Here is a 13,390-nt window from a genome sequence, read left to right as displayed (position 1 = left end):
CAGTCATAGATTTATTTATTTATTTATTTATTTATTCCTTCATCTGGGGAGCTGCTTTGATAGGTTTCCCTTACAGGTAAAGAAAAGAAAACAAAAGTGCTTGGGAATGTGTTGGGCCCTAAGAGTAGAAGGAATACTGAATGACACCATTGCTGTTTAGTTCTCCCTTGCCTATTTACTTGTCCAGTGAGGATATGTGGCCGCATTCCCTGTGTAGCTTGCTTCTTGCTATTGATGCTCTAAGTTTCCTCCTACATTGAGACTTGGCCATTTTACTGAAGATATTGTTAGTCTTTGCATCACCTATATAATTATTTCTGTCCTTTTCCCAGGTTCCTGGGAGCTGATATCAAAGCTTTAGCATAGGATCACATGTAAAATGTTATTTGGTTTTTGCAGATCTCCAGCCTGAGAATAATTATAATCTTTTGTTGAAATTGGATTGACACTTCCCCAGTTTAAATGCAAGATTTTGATCATGCATGCTTATATATCATGTTATTTTGTTATATTCAGGATATCATTCCGAGAAGTATGTCCTTGTCATTTGAGGATAATGCTCTTGGATAATTTCCATGACTCTTGGTGACTTGCATGTTGTTGCAAAATGTCTCTTCTTGTGGTATCTCCTATGCTCTGTATGCTCTGTATTTTTTCCTGGATATTATTTTCCACTGTGGCCTGGTATTTTGCCATATCTTTCCTCCTGTTAGAATGTTCCCACTCTTTAATTATGTGCTGTTGTTTTTTGTTTTTTTTTTTTTTTCCTGGTGAAATTAGTCCCATTACTTATTTCACTTATACATCTTTCTGTTTTCTGTATGCTGCTAGCACATTAGGGCAGTTTTATAACATATTAAAGGCCATTTCAGCTGCTGCTGAGAGCACTTTGTTCCCTGACTGGCAACATTTTTCACAGGAATGGATGGCCATTTTACCCCACCAGAACCTGAGCAACTAAATCAGCTGAAAAATAACCCTACAAAAAGAGGAATAGCTTTCTGCTGGTTTAGCAAGCTGAACTACCTCACCATGGGATTAGATGACCATCGGTGATGGTACAAAGAAGGGAGGGTAAAGTGTGGCTTTGGTGGGTGAGCTGGGCTCTTTTTAGCCCTCCATTAGATTTGTGTAGCTAATCAGTAAGGGTAGGAATCCCCTCGACTAACTTTATATATCTACAAGGCTGAGCTAGCCATAGAGGGCTTTCTTCATAGGCAATGAATAGGCACCTCTAGAGAGCCATTTATCTGACCTGGTTTAGAATGAAATGAGTCACTGTGCGAAGGTGTCTTCCTCTTATGTGATTATAGGAGGAGCTAAGGGCAATTTTCTCAGACTTTGAACCTAAGCCAGGAGAGCTGAATCCTGCCCAGGGGGTCTGCTTATAACTTTGGCTAGCTTGAGATCTGCAGCCAAGCAAAGTCGTTCTGATAAAGAGGCATCTCTTAGTGCCAGCCCCACTCCATCTCTTAGCAGTTCATTTTTTTGAGGTGTCATCCTTGCAGCATTCAGAAGCACTGAGCAGCAGTCAAGCTGTTTCCCTTTGTTCTTAGAATAGCCTTTAAATGTAGCTGTTGCACAGGTAATGCATGAGCAAATGGAGGCAAAAGCCGCTTCTGCTTTGTTGTATTCTTTCTTCTTCTCACTGAGGCATAGGGTGCTGGGGCAACTGAAAGCAAACTTTTCTCGCATGGCACTATTTCTCCCTCTGTCACCCCTCTGCCACTTTCCCAGGCCAGCTCTCTTGTTTTTCATTTTTATCTTGTGCTTCTCTCACCTCTTCTAGTTCTGCAATCAGGTGTTTTGGTTGGATTTTGTCCCCTATCTGGGCATTCCTCACCTGTCCATGTATTTATACTTGAGTAAGTTTTGCGACATAAGAACAGAAAGTGGTAAAAGAAAAACACTTATTTTGCCCCTTTTTAGCCTAGTGTCCTACCACCAGACTTGAGTCAGGCTCCTTTTTGCCTGCTTGCCTTCAATCCTTTAATCTGGTATGCCTGACTATGCTCTAGTTTCACCTAGTGTATTTTATCTTTGCGAGATTGCTCTTTTGAGGAATTGGAGTTATGGGTTCAAATTCTTTTAAGTAAAAGATGTTCCAGAACTTGCATTTCTCACTTTCTGGATGAATAGTTGAGTGGCATTTCTGTTGTGCAAGAAAGCATGTATCACTGTTGACATGTGTGGGGTTCCTGGATGGGACCTTGATAGACCTCTCTGCCTCATCTCTGCATCTCAGAGAATTTAGCTGGGAGCTGGGACCACGCTCCCAAGACTACATTTACCTTTTGAGCTTGTGCAGTGCCCTCAAGAGGACAACTATTAGATACATCTGGAAAACTTCTAAGCACCTGGAGAAGTATAAAATGTTGGAAAACATGGGCTGATTGAATGGAGGTTAAGTATTTAAGTACTGCTTGGATATTCCAACTCATGTAGGCAGTCCTAAAGTTTTATGGATGTGGAGGATTGGAAAGGGGTGCCCTGAAGTTTCAGAAATAGGATGACAAATGCATATATAAGTAATCTGTATTTATGTAAAGAAATGTACCCTACAGTATTCTCCAAATCATTAGCTGATTCTTGGTGATCCCTTGGTATTTTAGTTCCTACAAATGCATGGAGGGATACTGTCCGGTTCTCATGTATATGCTTTGTAGGAGCCAGGCTGAACTAAGGCAATTTAGACATAATTTTAGAAGTACTAAACACCTATATTTGAACTCAGTGGGATTTTGGGGTGGTTAGGAATACTGAAAATTTGATCTGACATGTCTCAAGGATGGCACCCAAAATCACAAACTTTTTCTGTAAATTATAGCAGCAGACGAGGAAATAGAACTCTTATCTAACAGAGGCATTGAATAAAACATTGTGGGAGGAGAAATTTTCTTTAGCGTTTCTAGTTATCTCTGATCAACACTTTACAAAAACCAAGATAAAATTCTACCTGAGTGTTTCTCTGTATCATCTGAAAAACTCCACATAGAGCTATACATTTTGGCGCTCAGGGGAAGAAATCATGTGGGTCCCATCTCTTAGTTACAAGTTTTGAAACATACTTGCCCCCTTTTCATGCCATTTTCATCTCACCCTTGCTAAAGCCCAGTTTTTATGCTTTCAGCACAGACTATAGTAAATTAATTCTGACATAAACTCATTGACTTCAGCAGAACCACATCAGGAAAAAATGTCTCACAGTTTTTAGAAACATTAATCTTGCTGAAAAGTGAGGCTACTGTTCCTATGTATGGCAAGCGCACCTGTGTTGTACGGGCAGAACTAATAGTCCCTTAAACCTCACAAACGGTTGAGGAAATAGCTCTACTGAGCCAGACTTCAGTGCACTTTCAGGGGTAACTGATGATTTCCTATCAGCTAGGCTTAGCTTCTAGTCAGCTCAGACTCACTCCTGTGCCCTCTGCAGCAAACCTCCGTGTTCTTCAGCATCAGAGTGTTACCCCTCTGCTTTATGCTGCTGCATGCTCCATAGATTTCACAGAGGCTTCGTAACGACGACAGTTACAGTCCCTGTTTTCAGAATCATACAGCATTAACATTTAGGTACTTTTTCTCTTTCAAGCCCATTGCTTTAACCTTTAAATCAACACTTAGCATATAACTTTCAAGCATAGCAATGTTATGAAAATGATTACCCATGGTTTAAGTAGTTTTATCATTGAATCTCATTTTATATTCTGGCTAAATGGTCAACACTTGATTACACAAGATAATGGGTGGGGGAACTGGGAGGGCAAATGGGAGAGAGCTAAGATAAAGTAAAAGTACAGCTACACAAAACATCCATAGGCTAGGCTATCAGTAAAGCTGTAATGGAGAAAGAAAAGGTCAGTGACACAGGTTTCATCTGCAGTGTGAAAGGCATCCTCTCCAGGGATGATCCATGGCCCTCTGGCCAAGTGATGAAAAGCGGCTTGTACGCGCAGTGCTGGAGGCTTGTCCCCTCTCATTCTCCCTGCTGCCACCAAGAGTTTATCCCTGGATCTCCACTGGACCCTGGTGTTACTCAGGACAGAATTACTGTTTTTTTTTTTCCCTTGAAATAGTGTGAGGTCTGTGTCACAGCCTGCCAGTCTGACATTTCAATGGCATGACTTGCTGGGCATGTGTTGCATCCATTCAGATGTGGTATAGAGCCTGTTGAGGCATTTGAGGACATACAGTCTGCTGGGACAGTTCTGGGAGGTGTTGGGATGTGGATGAAGAGGACTTGAAAAGTCAGGGGAGTGAAAGCTGCTGAATGCTGAAGATGTAACCATCCCATCCATTCATACTATGGACATATCCATAGTGCTGGCTCAAACCTGCTTGGGAAAATCATCCACAAATGTGTCTATATTGCTTCCAGACATGGACTGGCTCTGCAGACTTGTGTTTGTGTCAGTACCAGAGCATAGTTAATCCAGAACATAGATAATGCAGCCAAGATTATTGAGAATGAAGTGCCATTGTTTTCCAGAGGAAAAAACCCATAACTCATTAAGGGTGAAAACAACTCAATAGTAATAAAATAAAAATAACTCAAAGAGGAGCCAGAACCCCAAACAAGAATTGTTTAGGATTATAGAGAGTTACACCTATTGACTGGCTTAAGCATTAACAGAAGCAAGCAGCATTTTCCTGCTGCTTTTTTTTATCCATTTGGATTCAAATGGGCAGATCGTCTGTGGTGTCGCTTCTAGGCCCAAAATAACAGATTGCAATCAGGCACTGGCCCTTGCAGCATGGCCCCTGACTGTTGCAGGGTCATCACATGTGAACTGTTTGCTGACTGATCTGGCCTCCAAGCTTTCTACCTGCAGTGTGGAGGATTTAACAAAAAAGCTCAGGGTCATTTCACTTGGTGTGAAGTGGCATGGCTGGTCCCAGAGCGGTTTTGAATGATGCCTGTGGCACTCTCAGCTTCAGCGGTTCTCTGATGACCACTCAAGGATTTGTCACTTGAAACCTAGCGTAACAAAGCTTTTCTGTCTCAGCAAGTGATGCAGATTTCCTAACGCTCACAGGTCTCAACAGCTGTTTTAAAATTATTGTGCTAGTTGCATTGCTACGTTTCCTTTGCTAATGGAAATAGAGATATTTCACTATATATTTTCTCCATGTAAATGCTGCCTTTTACTCCTTCCATTTCTTCAAAGCGTTCCACTTATGCCAACTTAATGAGTCACCATTATCAGTGCCTCAAGTTTGGCTCATAACCCCTAGGCAGATACTGGAAAGTATTCTTACTTTTACAAGTGCGCAACATCTTTGGGTTTCTCTTTGGCATTGTTTTTTCTGATGCTGAAGATACTCCAGAGGCAAAGAGATAGTATTTGAAAAAGATGAGCTGACATCTGTGTCTGAGGACTAATTTCAGTGGGATTTAGTCTTCTAAATAGCCTTTGTGACTCTGAGTCCAAAAGGACTTGAAGATAGGTCAGAAAGGCATGGAATTTTCTGTGGCTTTAAAATGAAAGCACATACCTGGAGATCAAACTCGTATTTCAATTGTATAAGGCAATTTTAGCTGCAAAGGAAATGTTTCTTTTTAAAGCGGGAGAAGAAAGGGTGGATAAAGTGATAGCCAATGTGCTTCTGCTTTGATATCTACTACTAATTTGTCCCTTTACTGCAGTTCCAGACGCTGTAAAGTATTCAATCTGCAACCTCTTCAGAGATTTCCATTGTTACAGGCTTTTCTCAGACCGAGATAATTTCTTAAGTATTCATGTGGGGCCCAGGTGTTGTGACCTGACTGCTGCTAAGAAGTGCTGTTTTCTAGGATGGTTGCCTTAAAGTCATGGTGCGACAACCCATTTGCTGTGCGAGTCAGGCTATCGCAAGCTGGTGTGGGGCGTATCCCCCGCATCTCTGAGGCTCGTGAACTCTGTGGCAGGCAGTGGGCAGTGCGACAATGCTTTCTCGGTGGCTTACTTTCCCCTGAGAAAATCCTTCGTTTCTGGCTGTTGTATGTGTGCACAGCTGCCTAACAGCCCTGACAGTTCTCTGCTGCTCCATGCCTGTCTCATGCTTGAGCTGTGTAGGAGTTTGCGAAGGCAAATGAATATTTAACGTATCTGGAGGCTTTGATCTTTCAGTTGTAGTCTGGCTACATCTAACACCTCTAAAATGCAGACAGAGGAAGTGAGGCTGCCTTTTTATCCAATAATACAGAAATTGGAGCACCCTCCTAATTTCAATTTCTTCTTCTCTGTCAAGTCATTTCATCCACATCTCCTACTTCTCTGTAGAGAATCCCTATCACCACACTACTGGGGGAATATCTCATCTATCACTTGTGCTGAAACTGCCTAGGTTTCCAGACTTGCAGTTGAATATTTTAACCACTTGGCTTGCAAGCCTTTTTGTCTGCCCTTCTTCTGGACTGGGTGCTCTCCTGGGCTATGGGGCTGTGGTTGCAGGCTAAGGCAGGAATCATATCCTCCGCTTTCCTGGCCATCAGAGTGTGGGCATGACTGCTGTCCAGGACGGCCCGGTTCCCCGTCTCTCAAAGGTGTCTGACTACTGCTGAGAGTTAAATGCCTATGTTCAGGTGTCTGAATGAGACTTTTGGGCACAAATCTCTGTCATGTCCTCTTGGCTGGCTGTGGCAGCGACAGCTCCCTGATTTCCCACGCATGGTCCCTAAGTGGGCATTGCAAAGCCTGTTCTTGATGTGGACCCCCTCACTTTCAAGTGTACCATTTGTATCATTGAATACTTTGAGTATTCAAACGCCAAAGTCTTCATTGCATCTGGCCCTACAAGACTTTGAAGGGAAGATTTGGTGAAACTCCCTTCCTCTCAACATTTCCTCTTGACTGTTGTGAATCATGTGCTTTGATTCCTAACCCTTTTTGTACATTGCTAAAAGATCCAAGACTGTCTACTGTGGATACTGCAAGCTCCTCTAGGCCATAGAGTACTTCCAGACGTAGTGCCCTGTACCCTAAAGTTACGAATCTCCTTTTGGGGAAATGTGTCCAAATCCAAGCTTAATGTATCTGAAGTAATTTGTTTGGTTTATGCATTACGATATTTGGGAGAAGAACAATATCAAGGAGATCTGATACTTCACAATTATAAACCTTAGAAAATAAGCTTAAGGTGACTGGTTGCCTAACCTGGTTTCTAGCATTAGGGCTGGCCGTGTGTGTAGACATTGGAGATAGTAGCCTGAGACAGCAGAGAATAGCAAAACAGCAAAAATTTTCCTGCTGATTTTGTCTTCCAGAGCCCTGGAGAACTGAGTTGGTTTCTGCTCCCACTGAGGTACTGGGCAGGGACTACTACTGAAGGGAGCAGATGTTTCTCTCCTTGGCAGTAGAAGCTTTAAGTCAAATGTCCACAACTCTTTTTTTCCCCTTCTGCTATTTTTCTTCTCTGGGTCCACCTTTATGATAAGCCCTCTGTTCCAGGCCTGGTTCCTCATCCTTGAGGTGGCAAAATTCAGTTTTGCCTACACTCTTGAGAAGTCTTGAGTGGTGTTGCTGCAATTGTGACAAAACTTTATGTGGCCTAAATATTCAAGCAGCCCATGCTGAGGTCTGTACTTCTGTGGGTAGATGTGCTCCTAGCAGTACCTGAGCTAGCTAATTTAAAGATGATTCAGACACATATACATGGGTGGCAGTCGTCTTAGTTATGGCAGCATAAACAAAATTTAGGGGGCTGAGTACTCTTGAAGGGAAAAAATACCTTAAGCATCTGCATACGAGTGAGTGTTGTTCCTTTAGAACCAGGTCTTAAGCTGTGAGAAGAGACTTTTGTAAATGACAGTATTTATCAGTCTGTTGACAGGAATGTTGTGAGGGTACAAAATGCATCTCTACTAAGACTGCCTATTTTGTAATCTGATGGACTGGAAGCTAATAGGAAATTTGGACAGTTCAGTATTTTTTGTCTTTTTGTTATATATCATATTGCATAGCATATCATGAAAATGTGCATATAAACACACAGTGAAATTTAGAGAAAAGACACAGAGGCCTTGAAAACAAAATTGTTACCTTACAGCTTAGTAGAGACTTCCTTTTTTTCATCCACACTCTTTTTGGTCTTTTTGAGATTGGTGAATCTCATGTATGAAGTAGTTCAGAGCTGTCCTATTCCAGGAGCATGGCAAGTTGTGGCTGTGAACGTCCCACATTAGTCCCTCTTCCTCCTTTATTCTATGGGAGGATTACTCAGCACTAATGATTTTCATTAGGGCTTCATGCCCCACTAGCCCCTTAGACTATGCCTGTATCAAGAAAGATATCTCGACCTAGGATCTCTTCCCAGATCCAAGTTTGTACCCTCCTTTTTCAGGTATGGTCCTGCTGCTGCACCTTCCTCTGCCTTGAAAGGAAAATTGTGGGAGAGATTTGGGTCAAAAGGGATTCACAGCACACTCCAGCCAGTGTCCCAAATCTGGATGATCTGTAGACCAGAACTGTGGGGTGTGTTGTGGAGCCTACCAGCCCTGCAGTATGGAGATAACTCAGGTGATGTAGCCAGGACGTTGCGAGGCAGCACTGTCTGCCCTGTAACTCACCCCATGCTCTCCCTGCATGAGAACAGAGAAGAAAACTGCTCCCAGCTGACCCCCTGCTGCAGTCTGGTTGTGTTATCTCCTAGAGGATAATGGAAGCACAAACTGGATGCTAATTCAGAGGAGGAATTTTTACTCCAAACTCATCTACTTAGCCTTGCTGCTGAGACTGCTGTTAAACATGCCAGAGCTGATGGTGAAATTTAAAATTAGAGCAGGGCTTTGTAATAGTATAGGCAAAACTGAATCTTGCTGCACCTGGAGGGCAATCTGCCCTCCTTTTGCTCCGTCCGTTATGTTTTAGTACCTGCTGCACCAGTTCATTCTCACCCTGAAGCTCCCTATTTTCTTGCCACTGCTGAAGGGCACCTATTCCTTCAGGCCATCCCCAAAATGACACCTCCACCCTCCTAAACCCTCAGCACATGGAGACACACAGCCCTGTGCACTGGCTCCATGTCTGTGCTGGATCTACTTTACTTATTTTTGCAAGGACTCGGGGGGATGGTGAATAGTTTATTCCAACATTTTTGCTCTAGTTGTAAGATGCTCATGGCTGTATTGTTGCTATAAAAATGATATACAGATACTTTCTCCTGAAACTGATATGACTTTCAGCTTGTTTGGTGTAGTGCAGAGCCTTGGTGAAAGAATGACTGGAAAAACATATCAGAAGTACATAAATAACACGTTTGTCAAAGATATTTCTACTGACCTCCTGAAGACCAGCTTTTGATGGTCCTTTCACACAAATTCCATTTCTGCACTGCTGCTTTCTGAGACATTTCTTCACAACCTGGTATCAAGCAAGCCATTTCACTGGTAGGCTTAGAAGAGGGTGTATTTCAGAGGTGAATCTTTTTAGGATTTATTGAATACACTGGCGTATCTTCATTGCATGATATAGTGAAATATTATCTCTTCCCCCTCCCCCCAAATGAGTTAGATGAGGGCTATTGTATCAAACAATTTACTGGGCACAATTTCAGTGCTCAGGTAGATGGGAAGTGAAATCCCAGGGCTTTAGATTGGTCTCATCACCTACTGAACTGCCTCTTTAGAACAGTATCTATTCTTTCTAAGTGGCGATTTAGTACTTACATCTTTAAATGCAAGCCCATATACTAGATTTTCTTCTTTGACCTTACCAGATGCCTGCTTACCATTGAGAAACAGTGAACATAGAATTGCCTGATATTAGCTTTACTTAGTATTTTTATTAAGAGCAAAGAATTCTAATCAGAATCTCGTCCTTCTTAACTAAATTTCTTCTGAGTTTTATCCTACCCACTCTAATGCCAAAACAAATAAAGCACTACTACATATTTCATGTATGTTTGTGGAATGTACAACCTGCTTGGAGGACCTGCACACATTCTTTTCATGCTGTGAGGGTTATGGCATGCAAAAATATATTGTATTCATAATAGGGTGGTGTATTTGTTCAGAAACTGTTGAAAGTCTTTGGAATTCTTATAACTGTTTATTCATTCTTTTGTTTAGGAGTCAGTGACCTGTAAGTGCTCATTATGAAGAGAGATCTGGTTTTCTTGGTGACTCTAATTAGCCTTGCCTTCCTGTCACTGCTAAGATCTGGATATCCTCAACATATAGCAGAGGAGTCCTGCTCTGTTCAAATTCTTGTTCCAGGCCTCAAAGGTAATGTGGAAGTCTACTCGATCATCCAAATACTTTCTTTTAACAGGCTAATTTGCACCACTGACAGTTCCTAACTGAGGCAAAGGAGATGCCTTTCAGTGGTCCTCTCATTTGTCCAGTTGTAGCCTCCTTATAAACAGAGTTTTAAAGTCATAAGATGAATTTATGTCTGTTAAAAAAACATGGTTTAGAAAATGCATGCCAAAGTTTCCAAAACCTGCTCCTGGTGAACAGTGCTTGTTACTCTGATGGGTTGCCTGGTTGGTTTCTCTGTGTTTATGCTCCTGAGTAGTACTCATGCACAGAGACTGTGAAATCAGCCCCTACATTACACCTGGAGAGGTTTTCACTGCCATCTTGAGATGTACCAAAAGGAATTATTTTATATTTTCTAGTCTTCTGTGTACTGTCCTTTGGGCCAAATTTCCATTGATTTTAAATGCCTTAGCTCCTTTCAGAAGCAAAAAGAAAATAAAGTTTTTTGGGGACATTTCTATAGATTGTATGTGCAAAAGCAACATTTCTACCAAATATGGCCTCAAAATATTGCCCAGCAAAGATGGCATAATAAAATATTGGTCTTTTCATAGTAAGGAATATATTAAGGTAAGTACCTTAGATAGGAAATCAACATCTGGGAAGAATTAGCATTTTAAAGCAACGGCATCTATTGCCATTGTGGTGTGAAATCCCAGCCCCATTATTATAGTTAATAACAATAATTCCCCTTATGAAGGCTATGATATTTCTACCAGAGCGTAATACCTGTGAGCATGGAGAAATGCCTATTAACTAAGGGAAAAAAAAAAACATATAAACCACTGGTTTACTGGTAAGCATAAAAAAAATTTGCATTGTCTAAAAACTGCAGAACTAACCTCACAGTTTTTCTGGCAGTTATTCATTTCAGTATCTCAAAATGATACAATTCACCTGATGACACTGCTGCCACTAACATTACGTAAACCTTGGTTTTAATCAATTGCCTGAGGGCTATAATATGGACTTCAGGCTACGGATGTGCTGGTGAATCATTCAGGGTGAGGGCAAGGCTCAGGTGCTGCCACGCAGTTGTCCGTGCAGTTGAACTGCTTGCACAGTCTGGCCACGGTTTTGGCCATGGTGTAAATTGCCCTCTCCAGACATTGCCTGGTTTGAATGTGGCTGCCCTGCTCTGGAAGCAAGAGGACTGAACTGGGAGGGTGTGAGTTGTGCTTGGCCAACTGGCTACTGTGCCAAAAAATTATGCCATTTGTTCATTATGATTATATGTTTATATATATCATATATATCATATATTTATATATATCATATGCTTGTTAGGATTATAGATCTACAGCTGCCTGAACTGAACCAAAAAACTAGTTTTTAAATTTATTTCAGTAGGTGGTCTTTGAAATCTTAATAACATTTATACCTTCTACATGTTACAATTAGAAAAAACAACACTAGTCTGATATATCTAGATCTTCTGAGGTTTGACTAAACCTCGAGTAAAATTGTTTCATTTTTCTGATATATTAGATGTGGAATAGGCATAAGATAGTGCTTTTTATGTGACTTACATAGCACGACACTATCAAGTTTAATATGTCTTGTCTAAAGGTACATAGATCAGTCAAATCGTCAGACCACAGTACTGGTAACCAAAGCTTTGAAGTGAGAAGTTGTCTTTGTCAGGCTTTGACAAGTTCTGTAACTTCTTTGCCTTAGTTTTCCTATTTGTGTAATCAGTCAAAAGTAAAATCTGTGATGATCATTTTTATGACATAAAGGACCATTGTTGTTGTTGTTGTTGTTATTTTTATTATTATTATTATTATATACAACACAGTTTAAAAAATATATAAGCAGTGTAATAATAATTCTGGCCTTTTATCAGGAGGCAATCCTGAGCCAGGAAACAACAAAGAAGCCTGAAATGTTAATGATTTTCGTTCCACTTCATGAGATACAGGCATTGCAAAAGTGATAGAGATTGATGTACAAATTCAGTGAAGCACAAAATGGCCTGATGCAGCCCTAGTTAATGCGAAATCTCTAAAAAATCGTCAGTGCTCCAGCTCCAGCACTGTCAGAGGGGCTGGCTCAGAGAATTGGTAATGAGATATTGCTGTCACCTACTGGCACAACTCCAACCCATTTCAGCGGCCAAGGTTTCCTCTCAACAGAGCATATACGTGGCTGCATGCCCAAATTTTGGCTGTCACACAGCGGGAGCTGCTCACGACAGGTTTTAGACCTGCCCCTGCTCCTCCTCTGCTGAGCTGCTGGCAAAATCCTGGAGGATGGAGGAACAGAGCCTCCCTGGGACCCTGGCACCGCTGCAGGTGCTCACTGGTGGGGCGAGCCTGCTGGGATGTGGGGAAAGAGAGGGTACAGGGAGCTAGTGGAGGAAAGAAGGGAGACCACAGGATGCATGAAAGAGAAAAAGAGGGAGAACACCTTAGGCCTAAGAGGTGGTGCAGAGCCCAAATGAGGTGGTGAAGGAAAAAGAAATAGGGGAAATGTACCCAAAAGTGGAGGAGCATAATGGTGAAATTTTAGAAGAACAGGAAGAGATAAGAGAAAAGAGAACAGAAGGGCACAAAGAATGAATGGAGAGACTGGAAACCATTAGAAAAGAAACTAGAAAATAACACAAAGCCAATTAGGACCCCATAGAATAAAAGAATATTGGAAGTGGGGATGAGATGAGAATGGAGGTGGAAGCGGAAGACAAAGAAAGCCAATAAAGACACTGAGAATAGAAAAAAGGCACAAATGAGTTTAAGGTCAGCAGCTTAGGTCGTAGGAACTGATTATATATATATATATATATTTATGTATGTATGTATGTATACAACCTGAACAGTATAAAGGAGTAAGATGAAACAAGGAAGGGCAAAGTACTGTGCTCCTGAGAATCCAGACAGCAGAATGATCTGTGCTTTAGAAAGTCAATAATATTAATAGTGTGTTGCGTGTGGAGAAGGGATGGATGGTGAAGCCTCGATTCATATTCTTCCTAAAGTTCTGTTCCTTTTGATAGGCCTATCAGAATGAAGTTACTATTATTGTAGAGAAAAAATAACATGGAAAATCCTTCAGAGCTAGAAGTTCTTGATTTGCCATCTTGCTTCATCTGCATTCTAGAATCTAAAGCACAGGCTGTCTTAATATTTTCATTGGCATACAATATATGAAAAA

The 13,390-nt window shown here is 41.4% G+C and overlaps 1 protein-coding gene across 4 annotated transcripts in view; it reads left to right on the top strand.

The window, feature by feature from the left end:
* COLEC11 (collectin subfamily member 11) overlaps positions 1 to 13,390 on the top strand; it is a 47,463-nt gene that overhangs the window by 14,282 nt on the left and 19,791 nt on the right. For 3 of the 4 annotated variants that reach the window (XM_026082604.1, XM_026082603.1, XM_026082601.1), the window contains exons 2-3: positions 8,320 to 8,495; positions 10,046 to 10,201. In XM_026082604.1, the coding sequence (XP_025938389.1) occupies positions 10,072 to 10,201 (130 nt within the window). In that variant the 5' untranslated portion in view covers positions 8,320 to 8,495; positions 10,046 to 10,071. The remainder of the gene's footprint in view (positions 1 to 8,319; positions 8,496 to 10,045; positions 10,202 to 13,390) is intronic. The other variant, XM_026082602.1, reaches the window with a different exon arrangement.

This window comes from Apteryx rowi, unplaced genomic scaffold (assembly GCF_003343035.1).
Source record: "Apteryx rowi isolate R43461 unplaced genomic scaffold, aptRow1 scaffold_585, whole genome shotgun sequence".
NCBI classification, from domain to species: Eukaryota; Metazoa; Chordata; class Aves; order Apterygiformes; family Apterygidae; genus Apteryx; species Apteryx rowi.
The sequence above is the reverse complement of the archived record's forward strand: the minus strand, read 5'-3'. Positions and strand labels throughout refer to the sequence as shown.